Raw genomic sequence first — 26,780 nt, 5'->3', positions numbered from 1 at the left:
CCAGGGTACGCGCCAGACCTGTCGTGCAAAGAGATGCGAAGCAGCTACAAAGCTTCAAACAAAAACTGCTGCCAGCTTTACGCCAACCCCCCCAGGGCAGCACCCGGGCACCACTTCCATCCACCTGGGACGGGCCATGGCACGCTGCTGACCCGCCTGGCCCCTCTGCGTGCTGGGCACGGACAGAGCTGCAGACAGCCAGGATCCGCCGCTCCCGTCCTTCCCATGCACGCAGCAGCCCCTGGGCGGCTCTTCCAGCAAGCGGGATTTGCTCAGGGTAGGACCAAGCACTGGGGCATGTAAAACAGCCTCTGTGCCTGCCCAGAGCCTGCTCCCACTCCCTGCATCGCCACCAGAAGGTCTGCACGGGGCTGTGCTTTGAGCTCTTCCAGCAGCCCAAACGCACCCAGTCTGGGAGCGGCTGCAGGACCCGGCTGGAGACGTGCCGGGACCCCCGGCTGCCCCGCATCCCCCGGGGACCTCTCTGCTGTCCGTGGCCACAGCTGTCACAGCCGGCCGGCTCGTGCTGGGAGGGCAGGCTGCCTTTGTCGCTTGGCTTCAGAGGATGAGGCATTGTTTGGAGCGGGCGGCGTGTCGGCCCCGCCACGGCACCTGTTGGGCGTGCGCAGCCGACAATGCCCTTGATGGGTCTATTATGGAGTGGGGCGGGCAGCCGGGGGCCGCTGGGATCACAGTAAATCTCGCCTGGTTAGCAGCAGCAGCAGGCAGGGCTGGGCGTGCTGAGGAGGCACTTTCTGGTGAGTCTCCAGGGATAAGACCCGGCTCCCTGGCAGACACCATCGGCGTCGCCCTGCAAACGTGGCCAGCATCTCTCCGTGAGTGCGGGAGGGGGCCGAGCCCCGCAGCCCGGCTTCCCAAAACCACTTCTGGCCCACAAGGAAAACATTCGCGCCGAGCAGCCCAGGCACAGCTGGGGAATGCTGTTCCCAGCGTGGCTGGACACAGCAGCAGCCTGGGAGCAAGCTGGTTCGAATAAACCACACGCGAGGAGGTGCTTGCGAGGCGCCTCGCACATGGGAGCACTATTGTTCGTGCAGCGTGGGACCGGGGGCTCGGGGTCCCCAGATGTAGGGGTTGTTCCACATCCGTGCAGCGCGTGCACACGCGCTCTGCCCTGCTCGCTCTGCCTGGAGCCATCCCTCAGCCCTCCTCAGTGAAGACGCGTTGGAGGGATGATTTACTGCTTAATAGAGTAACTTGCTATTTGCTTTTGCCAAGCGCATCCAGCGTGTTTCTCCGCGGTGCCATAAACTGCAACGCCTCTGCCATAAAACCCTGCCTCCCCGTAGGAGCAGGTGGGCTTTCAGCTGATGACCCCGGCCGCAGGGTAAGCAGAGACGCTGGGCTTTGTTTTTGGAGGAAGAAGGCTTGTTCCCACCGATCCCTTCTGCTTTGTTGCAATCCCCCTCCGCACTGACACCCCTGAGCTGGGAAACCATCTAACCTGAAAATAACGAGTGTCTCAGCCTGATGGATGAGGGAGGCAGCAGCTCTGTCCTGATCTTATTAATGAAGACACCCTGGGTGCAGACGAGCTTCCCTCTGCTCCATATTTATGGCTAGCTGGCGGCTGGGCCCATGCTGGGATGCAATCAATAAGCTGCGTGCCCGTGCGGGCTCCTTGTGCTGCCGCAGTGGCAGACAGCCTCTGCCTTGCTGAGCTGTTCCTATGCGTCCTCCCCAGCCCTTGCGGAGGCAGAAGCCGCAGCTCCCAGAGCCCTGCACACGGTCAGATTGTGCAGGACAGCGTCGCTCAAATCCGCACCCTGTAGAGGAGGCACTTCAGGGAGCTGCTGCTGCAAAAAGGAGCTGCAGACCCAGAGGTATGAGCCCAAGGGACTGCGCGCCTGGGTCTGGCCCTGAAGGATGACAGATGCAGGCAGGGAGGAGAGCAGGTCCCCAAGACCACAGGGTCCACGCCAGCCCCAAGGCGTGCAGGGGTCTGTCCTGCTCCACATGCTGCCAGCCCCCTCTCGCTCTGCTGCAAACAGCCCTGGTGGGGCACAGCAGAGCTGGAGGAGACGCGCCCCAGAACACCCCCACATCCCCAAACGTGTGCAGGATGGGGCCCGAGAGCTGGTCCAGAGATCCCACATCTACTCGCCTACACAATTTATGAGCTCCAGCGTGGAGCTCTCACAGGGGAGATGAGCAAACAGCACTAAACATGGTAATTTATTCACTCCGTGAAAAAATATTAGTTAATCCAAGCCGATGAGATTGTGAAGCCTGATAACTGGTCTGGCTGGTGCCAACATCTATCGCTAGCAGTGCTTGTGTTTTGTGTCTACATCGTTGCCCTAGGCAGTGAGATACAGCAGCAGCATGACAGCTCCCAGCCACACATGATAATTCAAGAGAAAAAACATCTTATTCCATCTCTGAACCAGGGCAGAACAGTTTAAAAAAGAAAATCAAGACAACTTGCAAAAATTGATGTAGATAGCAGTGACAGTCTGCAGAACTTATTTGCAAGTCTGGGCAGTGCACTTGAAGATAAAAACTGTTTAATGAAAGGAAGGATGAGTGCTGCTTGTTTGCTTTGTAATGTCACTGCTGTGCAGGAGCGGTGACAGGCCAAACCAAACACCCCGAAAGCTGAAAGATCCCCTTCCAAGGATGCACCTTCACCCAGCGTTTGGTCCCGGTGACTGCAGCCAAGTGCTGGGGCTGTGGTTGCAGGGACTGAAAACTATTCACTTCCAGAACTGTGTAAGCAGGCTGACGCTGTCGCTTTGAATCACAGCTGCCTCGGTGCTATCAGGGAGGCGATATTTGGATTCGCAGCATTCAGAACAGCTCCTGTGAGTTTTTGCATCCCTTTGTTCGGCACTTTCAAAACCAGAACTGTCTCCCCAGACTCCCAGTCCCGCTTCCCAGCGCGGAGAAGTCCACCTGCTGCTGCTCCCCGTGCCGCAGGGAGATGGGACACGCCAGTCCCTCGCCACCCGAGCGCAGCCCCAGAGGAGAGCACGCTGTGCTGGAAGCTCACCCCGCAGGAAGGCAGCGCTGCTTTCAAACGGGCCGCGCCGCTCGCTTCTCCTGCTTCATTTTCAATTGCATGGCGAGGATGCTAATGAGCGTCTGAGCCACGGCAGGCAAGCCCAGGGCATTTCGAATGTGGAAGAACTTCACAGAGAAATAATCTGCATAAAAATCTGAGCCACCATTATTAAGGAGGAAGCAAAAATGCGAGCAGAAACCGTCCTCCCTCAGCAGCCAAGAAAGGAAGGGTTCTACAGAGAAAAATGTATTCATTTGATCCATTATTTATATAAAGTGCTCTTTGTAAACCTGATTTCCCATCACCCTGGATGACAGCAGGGGGGAAGACAGGAAAGGAAGAGGCCCAACTTTCAACCTCCAGGGGAGGACGGTCTGCCCGGGCACCCTGCATCGCGCTCACATCCCGCCTGGGGAACAAACACCAGTGCCATGGGGGGACAGAGCTGCAGGCAGGCGGCGTCTCCGCACTCCAGGGACAGCAGCGCTGGGGTTTCTGAGCAGACACTGCCTGCCTTTTGAAGGCGGATGCACCGCCAGGTCCTCACGGTCCCAGAGAAACCGCTTAAGCCGCTCAACAAAACCATTAAAAATAAAAGCATTTAATATGGGGTTTTCACATGAACACACCGAGAGGCAGCAGTCTGAAAGGGAACGCACACGGCATGTATAAATAAGAAGAAAGATTAAAAGTACTTTGGAAATGACAGACTCTGGGAACAGTTAGTGGCTGCTCTGGGAGGAAGCATCCTTGTGAGGCACCACGGCAAGGGGGCAGACAGATGGGGCGCATCCAGACATGACAAAACCCCCCTGGCTGTTGGGCAGTACGAGCAGTGGGGCTGCTACAAACAAGGGGCCTCGAGGCCAGGGCCCTGCCAGCCACCTCGTGCTCAGCATGGGCTAAAGGCAGGGCTCCAACCCCGGCACCTTCAGTTCTGAGCCTCCTGGGGACTGCCCCATCTGCAGGCTGCACCCAGCCCTTTGCAAGGGAAGGCATCCGAGGCGGGCAGAAGGCTTGGCTGATGCACCAGCGATAGTTTATCTCAGGGCTAAGCAAGTCTCAGCTGTGCCAGAAGCCAGCAGGCTCTGAGCTGGAGCTATCAGTGAGGGGTGGCACCGGAGAGGGGAGCTACTTCCCTCCCCTCTGTACAGGAGCGGTGTATTTAGCTTTAGGAGCAAGATTGCCTTGCCAAGCCAGCGTCCTCAGAAACAAATACAGCCAAATATGCCCAGGACAAGGGGGAGAGGAGGGATGGGGTGAATAAAAGCTTCACCCTATGACTGCCTCTATGGTCTCTGCTAACAGAGTAGGGCTTTGGCTCAGCCAAGCACACCGTGCCCTTCGGAGAGGAGCACAAAGACAGCCTGAGCCTCTGGAGGGAATGATTACAGACACATCCTAACAGCACGTACGGCTACCACAGCAAACAGCCTCTGCCTTTCCTGACAGCATCCTCGCCTGCCCAGTCCCTGAAGAACCAGAGCTCGTTCCTTGCTGTGACAGAGGCTCCTAACACCAGCAACTCACAATCCCACACCTACGGCCCCACTAACCCCTACGTTCTCAAGGCAGCTGCTCCACTCTGGGGTCAGGCTGGGGACAGGCACCCCAATAAAACACCAGCAACATCCCTCTGGACATTGCAGCATGAGGCACGTGGCTTTGTAGCTCTTTAAAAAAAATACAAATCCGAGTACAAACCCATGACTAACTCCAGCTAAGCTGCTCAGGGCTCCAAACAGCCCCTTCTGACAGCTCTAGCCATTCAGACTGAAGTCCCTGCTCGCATCCCGATGTTCACACCTCCTGCCACCAGTTGTCTGGGAGAGCTGTCAAGGACAGAGCTCTAACTCCTGCCGGCTGCTGGTTCTTAAAGATTAGAAGACAATTATAATTGGATTCCAAAGATTATTTTCTTCACCAAGAAGGGCTGAGAAGCATTTAGACGGTTCCCTGACTGATTAAATCTTTATTTCACAGCAGTGACCCTGTGTGTCTCCTCCCAGAGAGCTTGCAGACAGGTACTTGGCAGGACTGGCTTACTGGAGCGCTCCAGCTTAACCCCACAGCTGACACTGGCCAGCTGTGGTGGGGGGGTTATCCTGGATCTAGATGGTGTCAGCTCATTTCTGCAGCTCAGGGCAAAAAGCCCAACCTGGCTCCAGCCCTTTCTACCCACTTAATGACTAATCAGCCAGACACCTGACCAGCCATCCAAACGTCTGAGCCAAAGCCTTTGGCACCATTTGCAGCACATCGCAAATGGTTGGAGCCCTCCCACACCTCTCACACTGCTGCTGTGCAGACAACCACCAGACTGCCCGCCCCAGCCACCCCAGCATCCAGAGGCTGCCCTGCCCCAACAGCTTCTGCCAGCCTCCTGTCCCCAAAAATAAGCCCTGCTCCTCTCAGCCTCCCTGGGGAACACGAAGCAGAGCCATTCCTTGCTCACCGGGCAGAGCCAGCAGCGTGGCACTGCAGAAACACGAAGGCAGTGAGCAAGGGCTGCCTCCAGCTCCGTGTGAAACAGTGATGAGAAAACGAGCCTCTCCTCTTCAATCTGGCCCCTCCTGTGCTCGGTACCATTTGTGAGCTCCGGCCCTGCAGGGACAAGGCCAGAGGGACCCCGCAGGAAGCAGAGATCCCAGCAAGCACAGAGGGCACGGCTCCAGAGAGGCACTGTGAGATGTCAGGATGCGGGTAAAGGCTGGAGTCTGCTGCTCACACTGCTAACAGAGGGAGGGAAGCGAAACCAAGCCAAAGCGTTAAACACCCAGAGCAGAAAGAGCAAAGAACACAGTCTCACAACATTGCAGAGAAAGCTGGGAATAAAACAGGGCCCCACCACGCACAGGGCTCCCCTTGTAAGCAGCTCTTCCCAGAGCCGGTAGGTCAGACATGCTGCACAGGTTTTGGTTAGATAGTGGTTTGCCCCAGAGTAGAATGAAATACGATTTATGTACAGAACGAAACAAGTCCCTGCAGCCTCTGCCAAGGTCCGGTTTCACGGGCGCTGGAGTGTTGGTAAGGGCTGCAGGCTCCCCGCTCAGTGCAGCACAGTATTCACAGCTTGCCAGGCCGGGCACTCCCCACCCATGCGTCGGCGCGAAGCCCTTCAGAGGGACGAGGAGTCCTTGGAAAGCAGGTGGGATCGCACGCGCCTACAGGAGTCCTGGAGCAAAGAACGACAGCCTGAGACACAGAACGCCATGCAGGAAGAGGGGGACACGCTATTATCCCCCTCAGGCACACAGCGCAGCAGGCCAGGTTCTTCCCTCACGGGAAAAACGTGTGCATTTGTTTCTCTCACCTCTTTCCGGCCCTCCAAAGATTTCAGTTTTGCTTGGGACATGTGAGCTGGAGATCCACATTTCTGTAACTGGATGAGATAGGGGAATAGGAGCAGAGAGAGGAAATGAAGCATCATCCACAGTTTTCTCCGGGAGCTACCTGTACCACCAGAGAGCAGCTGCCACCCAAATCTACTCTTGGCTTGTCTGGCCCAGGGGACAGCCCTACCCACAGGCAGCAGGCTACGTGCAACTTGTGAGGGAGGATGTGAGGAGTAAGTGGGCACAAGGCGATGCCCCAGAGCAGCAGTGCAGATAAACCCAGAGGGACGGCTCTGGAACGGAGGCCCAGAGCTGCCACCCATGCCCTGGTGGTGCCCTCGTTAGCCCTGCACTGCTCTCCCCACAGCAGCTTCCCAAGGCCTTATCTGATCACACTGAAGAAACTTGGAAACCTTGTCTTGAGCAGAGAACAGCGAGCAGCCCCCCGGATCACTCAGATGGCTGCCCGAGTTGCATCCAAACTCCCTTCCACAACTTGAGCAGTTCTTACCAGGTGGATGTTCTCTTTGCTGGCTCGTTTGGGCTCCGGGGTGGTGTCCCTGCTCTTCCTCTCCACAATAACTGGGGTTCCCAAAACCTTCCTCTGCCGTAAGAAGAGAGGGCCGTTGGCTAGGGCTTAGAGTGCAGAGAGGAAAAGAAAGGGAAGGAGCAGGATGCATTGCAGATAAGCAGCTGGATGCTGGGAAAGAAAACAGGAAGCCAGGCTGGAACAAAGACTGCAAAGCAGAACCACCTGAAACACCATGCCACCAGGCTGGGCCTGCCTGCTCCTAGAGAGTCTGGGAGCTGACAGAAGGGCTGGCCAGGAGCCCAGGTTGTCAGAAGCAGGTACATGCTGCTGCAGGGCAGCCTGCAGTGTGCTCACACCTATGCTAACAAGCTAGACTACATGACCAGCTCCCTGTCGGTCCTCATCTCATCTCAGGAAGCAACCGAGCTCTCAGAAAGATGCACGGTTCCTACAGCCAAGTGTTTCAGCAAAGCATCTCATGGATGATTACGCTTTATACTAGCAAGGCTTATTCTCACCGTGCTGCCTTTTCTCTCCTCAGTGGACCTGTGTTCTCTAGCAGCCAATACTCTGAACAGTCCCTGCCTTCGAGGGCATCATTCAAGCCAGCGCAAGGCAAAAGCAGAGAGCAACATCAGAAACTCACAGCAGAAAGCAGGGCTCAGAGGCTGCCTTTACCTTAATGAGGCCGCTGAAGGAGCGCGAGCGGGTACGTCGTGGTGCTGGGGGTGTGGCCGCTTCGGAGCCAGGAGTGAGAGCTGAAGGATGCTTATTAAACTAGGAGGAAACACGAGGGCAGCATCTTAGCACGGTTACTGTCACAGCTAAGCCAGCCCCTTGCTGCTGCATGCTGTCCTCTGGCTAAACCTCTGCCTGGCTTTTCCACACCCCAAAATGGAGGAGCAGCTCGTGGGTGCTGGGAGAAGAAAAAGGAAAGTTATGCCTCCCACACAGGACTACAGGGAGCCTGGGTGCAAGGCTGCGTTATGCTCACTACCAGGTTAGCCGTTGAAGCAAAAAGGAGCTGGAGGCTAGCAGCCAGGACAGGTGCTGGCCATGTCACCCAGTCTCTGTGGAGCAGCAGGTTGGCTGGGAACGCTCACCTGAAACCAGTTTGTCTCACTCTCTGCAGGCAAAAGAGGAAGGGACTTCTCCCTTCCCAAGGCAGGAAGCTCAACAAGGCCATGATCAGGACTGGGGAGCTGCTGGCTGGCACATCCCTAGCTCAAAAAGCAGCTCACAGCACAACCTGGTGCAGCAAGCTCCACTGTCAGCCACGTCCAGGATAGCCTTCCTTCTCCCCTGCCTTCACAGAGGTCATACTGCCCCTTACACAGCCCAGAACCCATCTCCCCAGCCTGCCCATGACTAGGAGCAGCTCTCAAGCAGGCCCTACACGCAGAACTGTGCTGACAAGCACACCCCAAAGAGATCTTTCCTCCCCATGCTACCTGCCGAATGAGCTTTTTCTTCTTTGCAGAGTCAGGCATATTGTGGACATGGCGAAAGAGCTCCCTCAGAGCCGCCTCCGTGCGCTGCTGGGTCTCCTCCTGATGGCAGGAGTCCAGGCGGCCTCGCTTCTGAGACTTGAGGGGCTGCAGCTCCTTGGAGCCAGGAGATGTGAGCAAATCCAGGTCATCCTGGGAAAGAGGAGACAGCAGTCGCTTGCCATGCTTTAATCCAAGTGAGCCACCCATCTGAGTCAGGCTGGGCAGAGTCTCGTGAGCTGCCTCACCCCAGTGAATGCAGGGCTGTGCTTTCCCTACCCCTCTGCAGCAGCACTGCACCAGCAGGCCCCGTGCCAGAAAGAGGTGACAGCAATACAAAGGTGACCCCATTGCTTCTTCCCTCCCTTCCCGGATGCCAGCTGCAGGAGCCCTTCCAGGCCTGAGGAGAGTCAGTGCAGCTCCTGGCGACACCTTGTCCCTCTCCTGCAGCTATGAGGGACAGAAGCATTTGCTGGAGAGGCGCAGCCACCCCTTGTCCCAGTGGCAGCAGGTAGCCTTTATCCCAGCCCCTCTACCGAGCAGCCTGGCCGTGGCAGCAGATGCATCTGTCTGGAAGGCAGAACCCCGTGAAGGAGCAGGTGCTGCACGTACCGGGCACAGGGAGCAGGTTTGCTGCTAAAGAGGTGCTGGTAGCTTTCCCTGTGCTTTTGATTAACAGATGCTCCAGCTCTGCCCAATTTCCCTAATGCAGTTGCCTGCACTACCACGCCATATGGCTCCCTCCATCCTGTTCTCTAACAGATCCTCTTGCACAACTTGGTTTGCTTTCAGTCTCTTTCACTCGCACAGACCCCTTCGTAGCACCACAGCCTTTGCCCTTTCACAGAGGGCACAACCGCTGGCCTTACCTTCGATGTGTGGGCTCTGGATCCCAGGTAGTGCAGCCTGGCACACTCCCGGATGTACGCTGGGGCCTGCAGCCATGAGCAGAGAAAATACCATATGTATGGTTAGTGTGCTGGGCTGTGGGGCAAGGGCAGCCCCACAAAGAGCTGCTCTGCAACCACACCACTCTGCTGCTTAGGGCAAACAAGACAATGGGATTTCATATCCTCAGTGGAGTCCCTGCTCACAGTTTCCCTTTGATGCATGCAGCCAACACCAGAGGAAAACAGAACAAGAGCTGGGTTCTACAGAAGCTTTGTCCAAGCAATGCCCCCAGCTCTGAGCTGGACAAAGAGGGCAGAAGGGAAGCTTTCTCTGGGAAGTCTCTCTGCAGAGGGGAGATGCCTACAGTGACCAGGAAGTCAGGAAACTGTTGCAGAAACAACCTCCTTGGAGGACCCACAGACAGCCCCACGGTCCTGTCCTACCACAGCATCCCACTCTGGGCTAGGCTGAGGTGCCCATGACTGCAGACTGTGCCTGTAACACCGACAGGTTGACTGCCACTCGCAGAGAAGTCCACAAGAAAGTGAGCTGTTGTATTAGGGACGCAGCCCTAGGCAGCACTCATCCAGGACAAGCCCCTTCAGTTTCCCTTCCCTCTCAGAACTCCGAGGGAGCCTGGTCACCAACTGCCCTAAGGAGACAGGTTTCCCAGGCGGGAAGCAGGTGCTGGGTGTCCAGCAGAGGGTGGTATTACACTGCACCGTGCTGCTGACCTGCCAAGGCACAAAGGCCACCTCCCAGCTGGCTGCCTTCTCCTGGGCTGCACACCCAGCAAAGGCTTCCTCTCACTAAGGGAACAGCTTCTTGCAGGAATCCTGCTCTCACTTCTGAAGAGAGCACCCAGAATATACCCAGACAGATCCCAGGTGGCAGGGGCAAGGGCCATTCAGTCTCACGCAGAAGGTGCACGGAGAGCAAGACCCCAAAGCACACTTACCTTGAAGAGTTTCTGCGAGTGTTTGATCATGAAGGTCACTCCATTGTTTAGCTTTGTGATATTCTCTTGCAGGTCATTTGCTGTCACCTGGCAGGAGGACACAAAGGCACAGCTGTCAGAAGGAAAGCAAGAACTGTCTCTGCTGCTGCCCTTGTTGATTCTGGGGTACAGACACAGACAGTGTCTCAGCAGGAGCTGGGCAGGCAGGGCTCACAGCACACCAGTGAGCAGAGCTCAGAGAGCCAACACTGCTCTGAGAGGAAAGCTGACCCTACAACCTTGGCCACCCAGACAACTCAGGGTCCACACAGTGCACCCACAGCACAAGCAACCTCACAGAGAGATATCTGCAAGGTTTGTGCAGAGCTGTTACTCGTAACAGCAGGTTTGTGCTGTGCTTTAAGTTATACTGAAAAAAAGACAAAGCAACAACTGTAAAATGAAAGCTACGGTGGGTCTGGACTGAACACTAGGACCGAGTCCTGGCAGACAGCACCACCTCACCATCCCAACCTCCAGCCCTCGCACCACTGATGGTATCAGCACAACCTGCCTGTCCTGGTTCCTCCCCTGTAGGCCTGACAAGCCTCTGCTTTCTACCTTGCAAGATCCAACCAACAGATACCGAGGTTCTGCTCACATTTCTGGGCCACAGGATGTGGGGCGCGAACATGAGGGCAAGATTGTGGGCAGACATCTTGTTCTTGTCCTGCTTCTTGGCGGTCTGGTAGAGCAAATCCAGCAGCAGTTTGAGTAGGCTGCGGTTGGGTGCAGGAAGGATCAAGAAGAGCAGCTGGAGGGCTTCAATTTGGCGCTCTTTGTCCGGAGTGCTGGTCTTATTTCCCTTCTCATCAAACAGTGTCAAGTCTGCCAAATCACAGGGCTGAACATGAAGGACATGCATTCCCCCTCCAACAGCAGGCTTGTTGCAACCAGTTACCTTTCCCTCTTCACATGCAGGTCTCCTTTGAACTCCTGCACAGCTCTTCACCCTTTGTATCCCTCCCCAGCTCCCAAACTCCCCACCTGATGTCTCAATCTCCCCAAAAAACCCACAGTTGCTAAGAATTTTGGTGAGTTGAAGGCACGATGGAGGTTGTTCACATAAGGCAGAATCTCAGAATACCCTGGTTTGGCAAGGACCACAAGGAACACTGAGTCCAACTCCTGGCTCCACAGAGGACCACCCAAAAATCAAGGTAGTTCAATAATGGTTATTAAGCACATGCTCAGTTATTAAGTTATATTAACCATTAAGTAATAATGGTTTTTAAGTACTCCCTAATTTAGGAGACCCCAGGCTTCAAACAGAGTGGGAGACCCAGGTAACCCATGCAGGCTCTGCTCTTGAAGGCATCTTGTGCTGGAGAGAGAAGGCTGGGCTAGGCAGGCCTGGTCTGATTCCAGCTCCAGTCCTTCCACCATCAGGTGGAGATGGCAGGAAGATTCCTTCTTACCCTGCACGTAGGATTTGCATTTCAGGATCTCCCACAGCCTAGCATGCAGCTCTTGATCACTACCAGTTTCCTAGCAGGCTGGCTCCATCCCCTCTGCTCATCATCTTCTGTTGCTCACTCACCTGCAATTTTGAGGTGGGCATGGAAGTGCTTGTGTGTCAGCAGGGGCTCCGGTAATTCACCCAGGAACATCTTAAGCAGGGTGGCCACATCGTTGGAATGAAACTCGCCAGAGTCCAGGTCAATATCTGTACCGCTGTTCAGAGCATCCTTCAGCATCTGTTGCCTGATGCTGTTGCCTGGCACCCGAAACAAACCTTCTGCTCGTAGATCTGTTCAACAGAGGGGAGGAAAAAAGGCTACCAGTTATTCAGAGGCTGATTCCCATCCTCTTACTACACCAGTTCTCTTTCCAGAGCTTGACAGCAAACCTCAGTGAGCTGTATTAAGAGCCACAACTTCAAGCTGACTCCCATAAGCAAAAAGAATATGTGCAGAAGGCGAAATAAATCAGCTTATTTGCTAGGCAATTCTGGGGAACAGCCATCTAGTCCTGCCCACAACTCCTGCTGCTGGAGAACTCGGAGCTTTCCACCCTGCCTGCACCAGAGACCTGAGGTGGGCCAGATACCCCTTGGGACAGGAAGAGAGCAAGGCAGAAGCACTCACTTTTGTGCAGATACTCGATTAACTGGGAGACCTGCGCGATGCCTTCTTCTGTCAGCGGTGAGCCGAACACCACCCCTTTCTCTGCGGAACAAAAGATGAGATGTTCAAGCAGCACAGAGCACAGCAGTCACAGATTGGTCCCCACAGAACAGGATCTCAGCATGCAAAGACCACTGCCCCAAAATACTAAGGGTGAAGGTCACAAGGACCCCCCCCCAGGTGTTATTTCACAAGCACTCCCAGTTAAGTCACTTTATCTCACCATGCTGTACTTACAAGAGCTTCATCATCCTGCTTCTTACCTCAGCTTAATTACAGTTTTTATCAGCTAAGGCAAACATTCTCTAGCTCCTGAAAAGAAAACAACACCAGAACAGATGCTTCAGTTTTAAAGGGCATATCATCCGCAAGCCTGGACCCTATGGAAGCAGCAGCGTGGGAAGTGTAGGTGTGACAGCCTGGGCTGCCCAGGTGCCTGACACATTGGCAAACTCCACACTTGGGAAGCAAAGCCCAGCTGAATCCTCACTGTGACTTGTCATGGAGCGGAGCAGAGAACTACGAGACTACGGGAGAGGGAACAGGCACTACGGGGGAGAGCAGGCATGATCCAGCTGGCTCATGCTGGCCTCCTTTACAGGGATGGGTAATCCCCAGAATTCCTAAATCTGGTGAATCTTTTTCATGTCAGCTGCCCCAAGTAAAGTGCAAAGTATCAGAAGGATGAGCAAGGAAGAACTAGAAAAAAGGGAGAGCAGCAAAGCAATGAGCTGGGCCCTGCTCTGTAAGGAGCACCAACAGCTCCTCTCACTCCCCAGGATTGCTGGAGCTGGCACAGATCAATCCCACAGCTCCAGCAGGGGCAGGCTCCAGCCCCAAAGGAAAAGAACTGCAACTGAGCTGAAAGGAAGGAGACTTGCATGGGAGGAAGCACTAGATGAGAAGCACGTTTAACTGACAGGTACTTGCTGAACTAGTACAGAAAACTGCTCTGGCCAGAGGAGGACTTCTCAGTAAGTGTTTATCAAGCAGGATATTTTTTTTCTAACAAATGGAGTCTTGCTGGTGAAAGGCTTTTTCCACCAGATGCACACAGCCAGCTCTGTCCCTCTGAAAGCTCAGCTAACTCCTACAGGCTTCACCAGGAGCAGCCACAGCCCTGTGCACCACTCCTTCCCTCCCATGCACAAAGTTTTTGGCTACAGGCAGCCGAAGAGCTGCACAGAACACACCGCACGTGCTGCCTGGCACTGAGAACTTGACCCAGGTACACAGCTGGTTTGTCCTGCCCTCACGCTTAGGCCTCAAAGAGCCTGCAGATTAAAGAAAAGAATGTTCCTCCCATCCCCACCGCCAGACTGGCAGCACTGGCCACTTCCAAGGGCTGGCTGGGTGCTTCCACCCCAGCTTTCTGTGGCTGAGAATTTTCCTACTCGTAGTTGCAACTGACAGGCAAGCTATCCAGGCAGTGTGTTGGCTGGGCTGACAGAAGTTCTCCCCCCACCAGCTTTGCCTTGTTTTTTTTCCCCCTCATAGCACATTGGGATGTGACTTGCCTTTGGTCTGCTGTACTTCAGATCTTACTGTTCTGTGGTGTTGATGTTCACAGCATGTGGGAACGACCTGGTTAACACCGTGCACTTCTCCAGCAGCCTTCCTGCACAACTAAATTTATTCCGCCTAAAGAATGTTCCACTTTCTTCCAGGACTTCTGAAATACCTGGTAAGTCACCAGGAACTCCAGCCTCCCGTTAAATCAAGAACTTTCTGACCTCCCTCTGATAAAGCACATGCTCCAGTCTTGCAGGAGAAAGGACAATGTGACCTCCTGATCCACACGTAGGATTTGAAAGGCTTGAGTGCAGAGGGAGAGAACAGTTGGCAAAAAGGTTCTTGTCCTTGAAGAAAACTAAACTCATTAGACATTCAACAGATAGAATCAATAGTGGCCAGGAAGAGGAGCGGAAAATACATCTTCTTGAGACAAGCCTGACAGATTCGATTTACTTTTGAAGTCAGAAGCTGATATCTGAATGAGAATTTGATTCTCAAAGAAACTTGAAAGAAGCGCCTGGAGAATGGATGCTGAGTTACAAAGGCTTAGATGTTATGGCACGACTGCTTCTGAAGCTAAGCAGCAGCATGAGATTGAGTTTCCTGATGCCCAAAGAAGTCGTATTTGCAGTTTGATCAGCTCTGAGCAGTATGGTCCTTGGCCTCTGGCTTTGAAGAAATAAAACCTGTTTGTTCTAGCTGGTCTATAACACGAAGGAAAACAAATGATAGCTCAAAGATGAAACACACAGTACACGAAATTGATTTTCTCCGTAGGCACAAACTCCCTTTTTTCTCAGAGTTTGGCCAGGGAGTTCACAGACAGAGCTGTCAATGGAGGGAGACACTGCCACTGCAGCCTGGGAGCGCAGCCAGCAGCCTTGGAAACATCTGCTAGCTGTGCCTGCAGTGACACATGGCCAGGGCACGCTCTGAGTGGGGAAAGGCGCAGCTCCTGGAGGGAGAGGGCGAGCAGGAGGTGTCAGGTCTGAAAAGTAGGCAACAGCAGTGCTCCAGCACAGTACAGGTAATTAAAAAAAGCTAGAGAGGGCTCACAAACCGCTGCTAGGAGGTTTTGACAAGAACAGGGAAGTTTTCTTATGCCCTAAGAAAACCATTCGGCTCAGGTACTCGCTTGCTCCAAGTAACGAGTGTCTGACCATCAGGTGTCCTGCTCTCTCCTGGAACAGGAGCAGGAGCAGCACAGGTACGAGCGCAGTCTAACTGCAGTCTGGGGGCAGTGTACAGACCTGTTATTCTGGAGCAGCAAGGCAAATCATGGCCATACTCACTAATTCTCACCTAAGTATGCTGAAGTACTTGATTTACAGTGCTTGATTTTCCCCTGCAGTGCTGCCCAGCCCAGGGTGAGTGCTCCTGCTGGGTGCAGGGCAGAAGTCAGCACCAGAAAATTCAGCCTGAGCAATGGAGCTGCAGGGCTTATCCTGATAAAACAAGATGGAAACTATACAAAGGACAAAAATAAAAGACAAAAGAGGCCATATGCAGACACACTGGTACCTCCCTTCTCAGAGATGCTCACAGTAGCAGAACTGCTCAAAGGAATTAGAAATGTCCAACCCCAGGCTGCCAGCATTTGAAGGCAGCTACCCACAGCTTCTCTGCCAGCAGCCAGCTGGTCTAGCTAGTAAACCACGGCAGACAGAAGGATGTGAGAGGTGCCCAGATGGAGGTAGTTTGTCTAGATGAGAGAGGCTTCACTGAACCTACAAGGAGAACCAGCATCCCCTCGGAGCGTGGGCGGAGGTGGGAGAAGGCACATACACACCTCGAACACCCTGTAAGATGTAACAAAACCAAGCAGGAATGCGAGCCAGTGAACAGGAAAGGATCCAAACACAACTGTGCTGCTCAAAAGCGAAGCTCAGACTTCTGAGAAGGGGGCTGAGGGTACTGTTTTGTAAATGCAGAAAACTGGAGCTGAGTGCTTGCCTCAGAAGCATGATCTCCGAAGGCTGAACCTGGGCTTGAGCAGAGCCAGGCAGCAGAGCTTCGCCACTGACAGCTGGGACTGGGATGTGGATCAGAGCTGCATTTGGAGAGGCTCCTACCCGGTTTATAGATTTGAGCTGTACAGAAAAGACCTTCAAGACAGCTCTGACAGCAACTGAAGGAGACAGCAGGCACCAAGTAAAGTCAGTGGTCTGGAAAACCTGGGCATTACCGTTCTTCACAGAACCTGATGTTCTCAACCTTTATTAATACTCATGAAGAGTTATTAATACTCACTCATGAAGAAAGCTAACGAGCTAAGGAAAACAGAGCAGGGACTGCCACAGCCAAAGTCAAGCACGCTGCATGCAGAGACAAAGCCACCTTGGCGTGCCGTGGAAGAACCTGCAGTTTGTTCAGACACACCTCTCCAGCTCTGTGCTATCTGCACCAGGAGCACGCAGGGACACAAACACATCTCTGTGGTTTGTGCTGGAATCCCCAGGGATTACCCAGCAGTATCAGGCTCAGAAGAACAGGTCTCTGCTGGGAGTTATGTAAACTATGGGTAACAGAGGATAACTGTCAGCATCACCCTGAAGGTGGGTGCCAGATGTCACACCATGCTCACCTTTGCGTTTCAAAGACATCAAGGAACGAAAGAATCCCGAAGCTGTGCTGTTTGCCCCAGGCAGCTTTGGGTCTTCCTCTCCCATGAGCTGGGCCAGCTCTGCCCCAGGCAGGTCGATGAGCCTGGTGATGTTGCTGACAACCAGCTCTGTGAACACCTCTGGCTTTTCATGGCGCAGCTTTTCCACGAAGAAGTCAGGATTGAAGATGATGGGCTGGCTGCGGAGGGAGGAGTCATTGCAAATGACAAGGTTGCAGATGGCATCGCTAGAAAACAAAAAAAGAGAAGGAGAAAAAAATAAAGCAACTCATCACTTGTACAGCCAGCTGGTGTGCCCCAGAGGAGACATCTGCTGACACAGGAGCTACCAGTCTATACCACCAGCACTGTCTGTCTTTGGTGAGCGTTCAGCACCGTGTGGTTACGTTTCCCTTTGGAGCTAAAACATTTCTGGGCTGTTTGCACAACGCAGCCATGCCTGGCACTCCATGGTGTGATGGCCAAATACGCAGCCCAACCAAAGAAACACACTGCATCCACATCCTCCTAGCTCAGGCAGCAATGACATCCAACATTTTACATCAAATTGCCACCATCAGTCATAAATAAGTTTGGTGCTGTCTCCTTTCCTCCCAGAAATTCACTCCCACTGGCCTGAAATTCTAAATCCCAATCTAAATATGTTCATGGACAGCTCACACCCAGCAGTTCCCGTTGCTGTCCCAATCTCACTACCCTTCTAGCGATAAATAGGAAGTCACCTTGCCCTGGGGCTCTGTTTTTAGGACCATGATTTTGTCACAGCACTGGCTCACAGTACTGCTAGGGATCCAGGTGACAAACTGCCACATTTTTGCTGCCCACCAGCCACCATAACTGCCCAGCTGTGCACTCCCAGCCTGGAGCAAGTGTGAACCCATCAGTGCTAGGACAAGCCACTCGAGATCAGTTCTGTAGGATCTTCTCACTGGGAAGAGCCTGGCCCCATCCCCTTGACACCCTCCGTTCAGATACACACTGAGCAGTCCCCTTGAGCCTTCTCTTCTCCATGCCAGCTCCCTCAGCCTTTCCCCATATGGGATGCCCCCATCTCTTACATCCCTTAGCCATTTTAGCAGCCCTTCACTGAACTCGCTCCAGGAGCTCCACATCTCTCTTGCCTCTTCTTCAGGCTGTTTTTAATCTGACCTCCCAATTCTCTGCTGCCACCCACCTTCTCCAGCTCGACAGCTTTTCACGTGGCATGGGAAAAGGGATGCATCCGAGACGCTGCTCTGCCGAGGGTTATCTGCAACAGGTACTTAGCCCTGGCAGAGGTTAGGCAAATCACATTGCCCACGTCTAAAAATAAAGCTATCAAAGGGATCCCGGTTTAATCAGCTCTTCACCATGCTCACGCTGAACTCAGCCTGATTTCCACCTATCTCTAGGTCTTTCATCACCACCTTCCCACCACTGTCTCAAAGGCTCGCACACTTCTGAAGCCGTGCCCAGAGGCTGGCGCCTCCCTTGCCTCTCCTCTCCCTCTTTTAAGTAAAAGTGAGGATTGGTGTCACGAATCCCCAGTCACAAGCTCCTGCCACGATGCCCCCCCTTAGCCGCAAAGCCTCCCTGTCCCAGGAGGCTGCCCACTGCCCGGCTCGCACACACTGCCTGCTTTCACTCGCTGACATTTCCAGTCCCACCAGCTTTTTCCTTCGAGAAAAAAAGGCGCTGAACTCACGGGACACCAGGCGCTCAGCAGCACTTGCGCCATGAGAACCCCCCCAAACCCCTCTCCCCCTGCCAGCGCTCCCCGTGGATGCCTGAGGCTCCTTCGGGAGGCTGGAGGGGAGGCAGGTCTGTGAGGCAGACGGCGCGGCAGGCTGCCAGGCCAGCCAGCATTTCGGAGAGCTCCGCAAGGTTCCCAGCTGCACGGCTCGCAGCAGCCTGGGGAGCACGCTGCCGACTCCAACTGGGGGCCACATTTTCCCCCAGCACCTCCCAGTGCGTTTTTCAGCACTTTGTTCGACGCCATAAATCAGGACCGAAAACGCATCAGCTGCCAAAAAGCAGCCATCCATCAACCCGATCATCCTCATGTGTCATCGCACGGGGCTGTGACACACCAGCAGTGCCAGCCCCGAGCCCCACCACCCCTCCTCCCGTGGCACCGCAGCCCCCGAGCGGGGTCAGTAGCGGGTGGACAGGCCCAGTGACCCCGCCGGCAGCGATCCCGCTCGCTGTTTCCCCACAGGGAGGATTTGCAAATACCCCGCAGCCGTTACATGGAGAAGCACGGATGGTCTGCGCCCCCCGGCCACCAGACAGCTCGGTTCGGAGGAAGGAAATCAAACAATGTCGTCAGCTAGAGCTGACTGGCGGGACTCCTCTGCGCAGCCGGCGTTCGGGCTGCTCAAGGTTTAGCCACGTTTACTGCGAGAAAAGAAATAGAAAAAAAGTAAATTTCTTACATGAGTGCTGAGAGCTTTTGGAGAGGCATTAGGAAGCAGAGACAGGGGAAAGAACTTGCTCCTTGTTTGCAGCAACAAAAGAAACCTGCCTGTCCCAGCACAGCCTATGCAAATCCCACGCATGCTACGAGACACAAGGGCGCATTATTGGGGCTGAAAGGCCCCCTTGGCACACACTGGGCATCAGCCTTCACGCAGAGACAAAACAGAAAAGAAAAGCTGGACAAATTGATTCATGTCTCTTGCCAAAGGCTGCGTAGCTGGAGTTTAACGGCAAATAACTCCTACATGGAAACCGGGGCTCTGAATCAGGAGCGGCGCGACATTAAGTGCTCTCCACCTGTATCTAAGAGGGGTCCACAAAGCAGCCCCAAACCTATGGGTTTGCCATGAGGAAAGCTGTGCAAACGCGTTCCCAGCAGCGGCACCAGCGGGACAATACCGACGTTCCCTAGCCGCACAGCCCCGTGCCCAGGAGCCTTGCTCGAGACGCTCCCAGCCCCTGCCTCTCCCACTTTTAGATCATTTCAAAGGCTAAAGACAGCCTGCGAGCTGGGAACAGCCCCGTCCCTTGCCGTTTGCCACAATGGCTGTGCCACCATGTGCCGCTCTCCCACTCCCGTTCCTCCTGCCACAGCTGGGACCAGCCCCGTGCGCCCTCATTGTGGCGCTGCGAGGAGCCACTTCGTTCTGAGAGGTCACTTTATTAGCACGGAAAATTTGCCTTTGTGCCGTTATTGCTAATCAAAATGGAAATGCGGAGCACCCCCCCCGTTTCTGAAGCCCCCACCGGCCCCCCGCACAATAACCCTGCCAATCCTCGGTGCCGCGCACACCACAACCTTCGGAGAGCCGTGTGCCCCATCTGCTGCTTTCCCCTTAAAAAAGGAAGATGGATGCACTCTGCCTACACTCGGTTTATGTAACAGCAGCAAAGGGGAGACAAACAGTTATTCAGGGAGGTTTTTCGCTATTTTTTGTCCTTTAGCTCGCAAGTGGAGATGTATTTTTAGCTGCCGTGAGCTCGGATCGCTTTCCGACACGTCGAAAGGCAAAATAAAGGGCTAAATACATGTAGCTTCCTCTCTGATCCCATGAATAAAGTCAAATCCCAATGAATAATAAAACCTTGTACTAATAGGGTTGTGATTAAGACAGCAGATTAAAAAAAATGGGCCCTACATTGTGCCGAGCTTCTTGCCATTCTCGCATCTTTCCGGAGCGAAGCCTGTGATCCCGGGCAAGCCACAAAGCAAGCTGTCTGTCACAGCCGGCCTTCTTCCTTCAGGCATGACAGCCCCATCATTTCATGGGGAGCGGATGGCGCAGGAGGTCAAAATCGTGATGGATCAATTAATCCCTAAGGTAACTAGAGCCCATCCGGGGAAATGTCTTGGAAACGAGGACAAAAATGAGGTTTTAAGTGGCAAAACCTGGTGGTTGAACCTGCGGGTAGGAGCTTTGCAAGCAGGCAAATTAGCTCGCGTGGAAGCACGCTTGCATTTGGCTAGGTGAGACCTGCTGTTTTAGCAGCTTTTGCAGTTTTTATTTTTAATCGTTCCGACTCCACGCATGTGAAGGCAGAACCAGATGCAAGCAGCATGAAATAGAGCATAAAGAGAATGTGAGCCAGGACAGGGAAGGAAGGGGTACCTCTGGGGCAAGCATTCGCCGTGTTTGCCTGGCTGGGGAAGAGCTGGAGGCTGCTGATGTGCCGAATTGGGTGGGCACAACCATCCCCAGTGCCATTTTGTGTGCCTCGCACGGTGCCGCCAAAAAGCGAACACCTCCCTCACACCACGGCAGAGACTCACCACGGAGGAGTAACGGGATTAAGGAGCTGCTGAGGATAAGGCAGATAATGGAGGAAAATCTCCCCGTGTAATAACCAAACCTTTGGGCTGAGAAACAGGCAGGCTACCGCCGAGCAGCGAGCGCGGCGCGATAAGCAGCCAGGGAACACAGAGAGCGAGAGCCTCTTCAGCTGGCTGAGCACAAAGGGAGCCGGGATGGATGCAGGCTCGTGTTTCCCCGGGGAGGGAGCAGGAGCATCGCTCCCGCGCCCTGCCGGGGTAAGGAATCAATTACTGAGGCTGGCTGAAGGCCGTGCTCCAGAGCCCGAGAGGAGCCAGCCCAGATTCCGCCACGAGATGAAAGAAGCGGAGTGGAGCTATGCGCAATCGCTTTCAGAACAAAAGGAAGAGCAGACAAATTATTTCCTACGTTAAAAATAAATAAATAAAAAATAAAAGATCCCTAAAGGGAACAGACTGCGGGGCCATGGGAAGCGACTCCGCAGTTCGGGGTGTTTTGAGGACTGCACTCCAGGCTGACATTCTCGCAGGGCAGCCTAACAAAGATCACATTCAGCCCTCCCATTCAGCACAGCAACTCTTCCCGGGGTGACCGATTCTCCTCCGAGAAATGTCAAGAAAAACACGCCACGGTTTCTGCCTCGGGTTGTGCTCATAAGGCCCATGAGGGCAAAGAGCCCTTTGTGATGGGCGCAGAGCACGCAGCACAGCGGGTGCCAAGCCTTGACCGCTGTTCCTAGACTTAATCCGAGCGAGCCATAATAGCAAACACCGCCTGCTTTAATTGCTGCTTTGCTTTCTTCACCCCCAAACAGCTAACACGGAGCGAATCAGCCTTTTGGCTACGGGAATCAGATAATAATATACAATTTAAACAGCGGGGAGGCGGGGAACAAAGCTGCTATTATGTGCCAGCAGCCTGTGCTGGACAACCTGCAACTGAGGCGACGCCCGGCCATCTTTCGGACATGGGGTAAATTGGCCGTCCACATCCCTGCTGCAACCCACAGATTCAAATCCTGCTTCAGCAAAGGCCTCGGCAACATCAGCTGCACATCTGTGGTGCGCAGCCGAGGCAGGCAGACCTACCTGGGAGGATAAAAGGGCTGGGGGGAGCGTGCCTTGGAAGAAGCCGGGAGCGCAACGCGGTATGAGCCAGGCTGCAGTGGCCAGACAGCTTTGTACATGGGAAACGTCGGGAAATTTACATTTACAGCATGATTTTCTCCGAGTTTGACCTCAGTGAATTCTTTTATGGTATTTTTCAGAAGGTCCACAGGAAGATTGTGATGTGGCCGAAGCAGTACTTCAATCGGCTGCCAGCACAACATCAGAGCACCCGGCTGCCTTCTGGTCCTAAAAGGAGACAAACTGAAAGGGAAGACAAACTCAAAGGCACCCCGGAGGAGCTGCAGGCTCATCACAGCGCTCCTCACCCAGCAGGTGATCCCGCAGCGCACCCAGGGCTCCGCAGACACACCGAAACCCCGCGATTTTGCATGAGGGATTTGCAAGTTGGTGCGTCTGCCCTAGCGCAGCCTAACAGCTCTAAATAAATAACAACCCCGTCCTCCTGCCTTTCAATGTGGTACCAAGTTTGTAAATGTCTTTATTTTAATGTAAGCCCCTCCAGGAAGCAGCTCGAAAGGAGCAGCCTCAGATCCAATCATGGTTTCAGTGAAGCCAGCACCAAAACTGAGCCTTTTCAGGCAGCAGCTGCCTCGCCTCATTACTGCTCCTTTCACTTTTATCGCAGGGGCACTGGGAACCTCAGTCACAGCTGGGGACTCCGCTGCGCTCCGTGCTGTACGAACACAGAACAAAGGCACTACCCCGTCTTCAGAGGGCTAAAGCTGAAATGAATGCTGGAGGGACGGAAGAGAGGAGGAATCCCAAGAGGAGAGGCAGTGCTATCAGTCAGCGTGACTGATAACTCAACTCTGCCAGCTTTTCTGGAGGCACTGTTAAAAAGGAGGGCGAGGAAGGACGGGGGAAATAATCAGGTCACGCTGCAGACATTTAGAGCAAAGCCAGCTTGTGCACGAGGGCGGCGTGGGGCTGCGCACAAAGCAGCGGGTCCGAGACACGTCATGCAGGGTGATGGGACTTGGGGAGTGAGCCGAGGCAGCCTGAGAGCCCCCTGCAGCCCCTTCCCACCACCCAGAAGCATCCTGCCCGCCTTGGAGAAGGTCACCGGGTCCTGGGGCTTGGGGACAGCCTGGCACAGGCAGCAGGGGCTGTCATCAGAGGGTGAACACCAGCCAGGTCCGCCTGCCATGGTACGTACCCACACGTGCTGCAGGTGCTGCCCCTTGGATGAGCTGAAATTAGCTTGATTGTTCCTTTAAAGCCTCCAGCATTTAAATTTTAAGTCCTTTGATACACTTTAAAACACCCGTGACCACTGCCAGCTCCCACCTCAGGTGGGAAGGGTTTGTACCAGCAGAAGCTGGTGCAGTTTTCTCTGCATAGCTATAACCGTGACACAATGCATCTCTTTTGTTGTTTCCCTTTCCTGACACACCATTTGCTTTGGGAACACCGCACCGCAGACCTGAGTTTTTCAGCAGACCACTTGGCACCACGGCAGGGATCTGCCAGGGCTGCTGCCTCCCACAGCCAGCGCAGGATGTCAAAGCCCTTCTCACCAGAAAGCCCCTGCAGACCCCACGGAGTGGGGCAGGGGCCGTGTCCCAGGTTCCAGATGTGTAAAATCCCACAAGCTGGAGCGGCGACGAGGCTCACCTGGCTACGTGCCAGCCCTCCAGCAAGCCGCTGACATCTGGCCGGGGCTACGAGGCGCACAGAGAGGCAGGAGCTGCGCCAATAAACCAACTCCCCCAGCCCAGCAGAGCAGGAGCCTGCCAGGGGGGATTTGGGGCAGGCTAGGATGTCAAAAGCTGGATGCAGCCCGCTCCTCCACAGCTCGCAGGGCTGCAGAGTGCCCTTGTGGAAGCCCCAAGGCGTTCCAGCATCCTGTCTGAACTCCAGCTAAAACAAAACGGGAAACCAATGCTGGCTCCCCTGAGAACGCGCGGCCTCTGCAAAATCAGCGCTGCCACACTACCGCTCAAGAAGAAAGGATGTTTCTGGGCGGACTCCAAATTATTAGAGGTTTACAGGCCAAAAGCAAACATATTAGAAGTTTTTGTTAGCCAGCTGGCAGGCAATTATTTAAGCAGCTTATCGCATTCCCCGCTATCTGCGGTTTCTGAACAACAACAAAAAAAAATACGAGGGAACTCTAGATAGCTTTATGTGATTACCTAGCGCAGGGGTGAGAAAGGCCAAGAGCCAGGGAGCGAGGCTGGACCTGAGAAGTACAAGGAGAGGCTGGGACCCAGCAGACGTATGTGTGCCCATGGCCTCAGCGCTGCCCAGGCTCTACACCACGTTCCCAAGAGGAACATGACTTTGGTGCGATCACTGAGCACGAGCCATCGCTCCCACCCTGCCGTCTCCTTCCCGTCTGCCTGTGCCTCTGGTGAAAGCAGCACATGGCTGCCCTTTGGGACAAGGGATTCAGCTTCCAGCATCCCGGCCGCACCCAGGCACCTTTCAGCAGCGCTGGTGAAGCCCAGGGGCATTTCCATGTGCATGCGAATGTGCACACAGCGCCCAGGCGATGAGTGGGCTGGCGAGGAGACCCAGACGCTGCTCTGGGAGATGTGTGCACGCCGCTCTCCCCCTTCAGACAAACACACAACCGACTGAAGCACAGCAGAACAAGGATCCCGTTGTGCGAGCCCATCCCAGGCCCTGCATGGGAACAGGAGGGGGTGTCACACGCGAACATACACACATACAAACGCCTCGACGTTTGGCCATGAAGCCAGGCCTCCAGCGAGCACATCCCTGTCTGCAGCAGGACACAGAGGGCAATTGTCCCCTCTCAGGGCCTGTTTACGACGTGAGCCGTGCTCCAGCTGCTCGGGGACGCTGCCCAGGGGCTGGAAACCTCCCCCCTCAGCCACCTCCCCCCTCAGCCTCCCCTCAGCCACCTCCCCCCTCAGCCTCCCCCTCAGCCTCCCCCTCAGCCTCCCCCTCAGCCTCCCCCTCAGCCTCCCCCTCAGCCTCCCCCTCAGCCCCTACCTGCGGCCGCCCCTCCCGCCGGCTGCCGGCGCTCCCGCCGCCATTTCAGCTCATACCTGCCGCCCCGCCTCCCCATTGGCCCGCCGTGCCACCCGCGGGCCCGCCCCCTTCCTGGATCCCGCCCTGCCATTGGTTGCAGACAAAGGCGCCCCGCCGCCGTTGGTCGGTTCGAACGAGCACTGGGCCAACGAATGCGCGCGGCGGCGCAACGGATACCGCCCCCCCGCGCGCGGGGCACGCTGGGAGTTGTAGGCGAGAGGGAGGTGGAGGGGCGAGGAGGGTGAGGGCCATTTTGCCTGGGGCTGAGCATCCCCTGGGGCTGGGGGTGCGGGGGGAGCCCGCACGGCGCCAGGCAGGGGCCAGGAGGCTGCTTGCTGCCTGCAGGGCCGCCACCTGCCAGCCTGGGGCTGTGCGCAGAGCTGTGGTGGTAGCACTCAGTACCCACACACCAGGCAGCCCAAATTTTAGCATTCAGTATAAAAATGTACACGGCTGCCCTCCTAAGGGAGCTTTAAAACGTGGTTTATAAGCAAATTGTGCAGCAGGACCTGCCCCGGCCTGCAGAGACAACACGGTGCTGCAGAAGCACCCATAAACCCCAATGCCTACCCCCAAAAACCTCAGCTACTGTCTCTGCACTAACCTTTTATAACCTTTGTTCACCATTAAGGAGAAATACAAGGATGAGAAACAACAGACAAGCACTTTTCTTCCTCTTTTCCATTCTGCATGAAGCACCTGCCTTGCCCCTAGCCACAGTCCCCGTTCCCCTGCACACTCGGTACACACAGGTTTGCACGCAGCATACAGCAGCTTTTGGTTATGAAAAAAACACTTTTTAGGAACAGTAAGTGAAAGGGTAGATCAGAACGCTGAGGGGACTGGAAATTAATCTGACAGGTTTTTTTTAATTGACTAGATTTCAGCTGGAGTGGTCCCCTGGCATCTTAAACCTCCGCACTTAATTATCTCGCTGCCACTCATTTCGGCACAAACACCAAGTTCCTCTCATGCTACCGCCCCCAGGAGGGTTTCTCCCGTCCCTGCACCTCACTGTGTGCCAAATCTTCACACTGCGGAGGCCCAGGTGTGCCAGCAAGGAGCCCCAAGGGCACTGCGGTGTGCTCAGTGTGCGAGGGTCCAGCCCTGCAGGATGCAGGAGGGGACAGCCCCCAGGGCACATTTGTCCCTCACAGGGGGACGTGGCACCCCTCACCCTGCCCCACAGCAGGGCTGCCCTAGGGCTCCCCTGGGATGCAGCTCTGCTCCCTGCCAGGGGCAGCTGCTGCTGGGGAGGGGGCTTGAGTCCCAGCCAGCCCCCCCCGGGCAGGATGACGTCTCCTCTCCCAGGGTTTCTATTGCATTACATGATTAATTAGCTGATTAACAAGATGTTGTTGTGGAAGAATCTGTTCTCTGGACACCGGCTCAGGCAACACCATCCTCTGTGCTAATGAAACTCTTCTGTTCCACGCAGGCGTGCACTAATTTAAGCAACAACATGCAAATGAAGAACAATACAGTGAGTAATCTGGAGCTTTTAAATGAATTAGCTACAGCCTTCTCCAGGCTCTGTCTCCAAGGAGAGAAGAGAGCAGGAAGATAGATGGCTCCAGCGGGCCCAGAGCCACAGGGTACAGGTGCTGGCTGGCTTGGAAGGTGACCTCCATCTGTCCCACCATGTCCTGCCCTCAGGGGATGGAGGAGCCAGGCCTCCCCCTCAAGCTTTTAAAGGGATCATGAAACAACAAAAAGCAGAGAAGAGCCACAAAACTGGATTTGCAGCCTCCAGCAAGCAGCCTGCAGTAAGAGGCTGAACAAGCACAATCCGTTTAGCTTGTTAGGAGTCTGAAAAGCATTACAACTCCAGAACATAAGCTACCACAACATGAAATGACAAAAGACTAAAGGCTTCTTAACACAGAAGAG

General features: G+C 54.7%; 1 protein-coding gene across 5 annotated transcripts; it reads right to left on the bottom strand.

Moving 5' to 3' along the window:
• Positions 1-3,610: 3,610 nt before the first annotated feature.
• ARHGAP19 (Rho GTPase activating protein 19) lies at positions 3,611-24,941 on the bottom strand. Of its 5 annotated transcripts, none has more exons than XM_038181002.2 (12): positions 24,852-24,941; positions 16,493-16,758; positions 12,355-12,435; positions 11,808-12,017; positions 10,869-11,095; positions 10,229-10,315; positions 9,249-9,314; positions 8,344-8,532; positions 7,571-7,669; positions 6,872-6,964; positions 6,339-6,407; positions 3,611-6,200 (listed from the first exon to the last, which is right to left on the bottom strand). In XM_038181002.2, the coding sequence occupies exons 1-12, from the start codon at positions 24,893-24,895 to the stop codon at positions 6,144-6,146; spliced, it is 1,488 nt and encodes a 495-aa protein (XP_038036930.1). In that variant the 5' UTR covers positions 24,896-24,941; the 3' UTR covers positions 3,611-6,143. The 5 variants fall into 5 exon arrangements, with proteins under 5 accessions (XP_038036930.1, XP_071895803.1, XP_038036931.1 ...); XM_072039702.1 differs by lacking the exon at positions 24,852-24,941 and adding an exon at positions 21,849-22,239; XM_038181003.2 differs by lacking the exon at positions 24,852-24,941 and adding an exon at positions 18,946-19,069.
• Between the last annotated feature and the right edge of the window lie 1,839 nt (positions 24,942-26,780).

The sequence above is a fragment of the Anas platyrhynchos genome, chromosome 6, assembly GCF_047663525.1.
Source record: "Anas platyrhynchos isolate ZD024472 breed Pekin duck chromosome 6, IASCAAS_PekinDuck_T2T, whole genome shotgun sequence".
In the NCBI taxonomy this organism is placed as follows: domain Eukaryota; kingdom Metazoa; phylum Chordata; class Aves; order Anseriformes; family Anatidae; genus Anas; species Anas platyrhynchos.
This window is presented reverse-complemented; position numbering and strand designations above follow the sequence as displayed.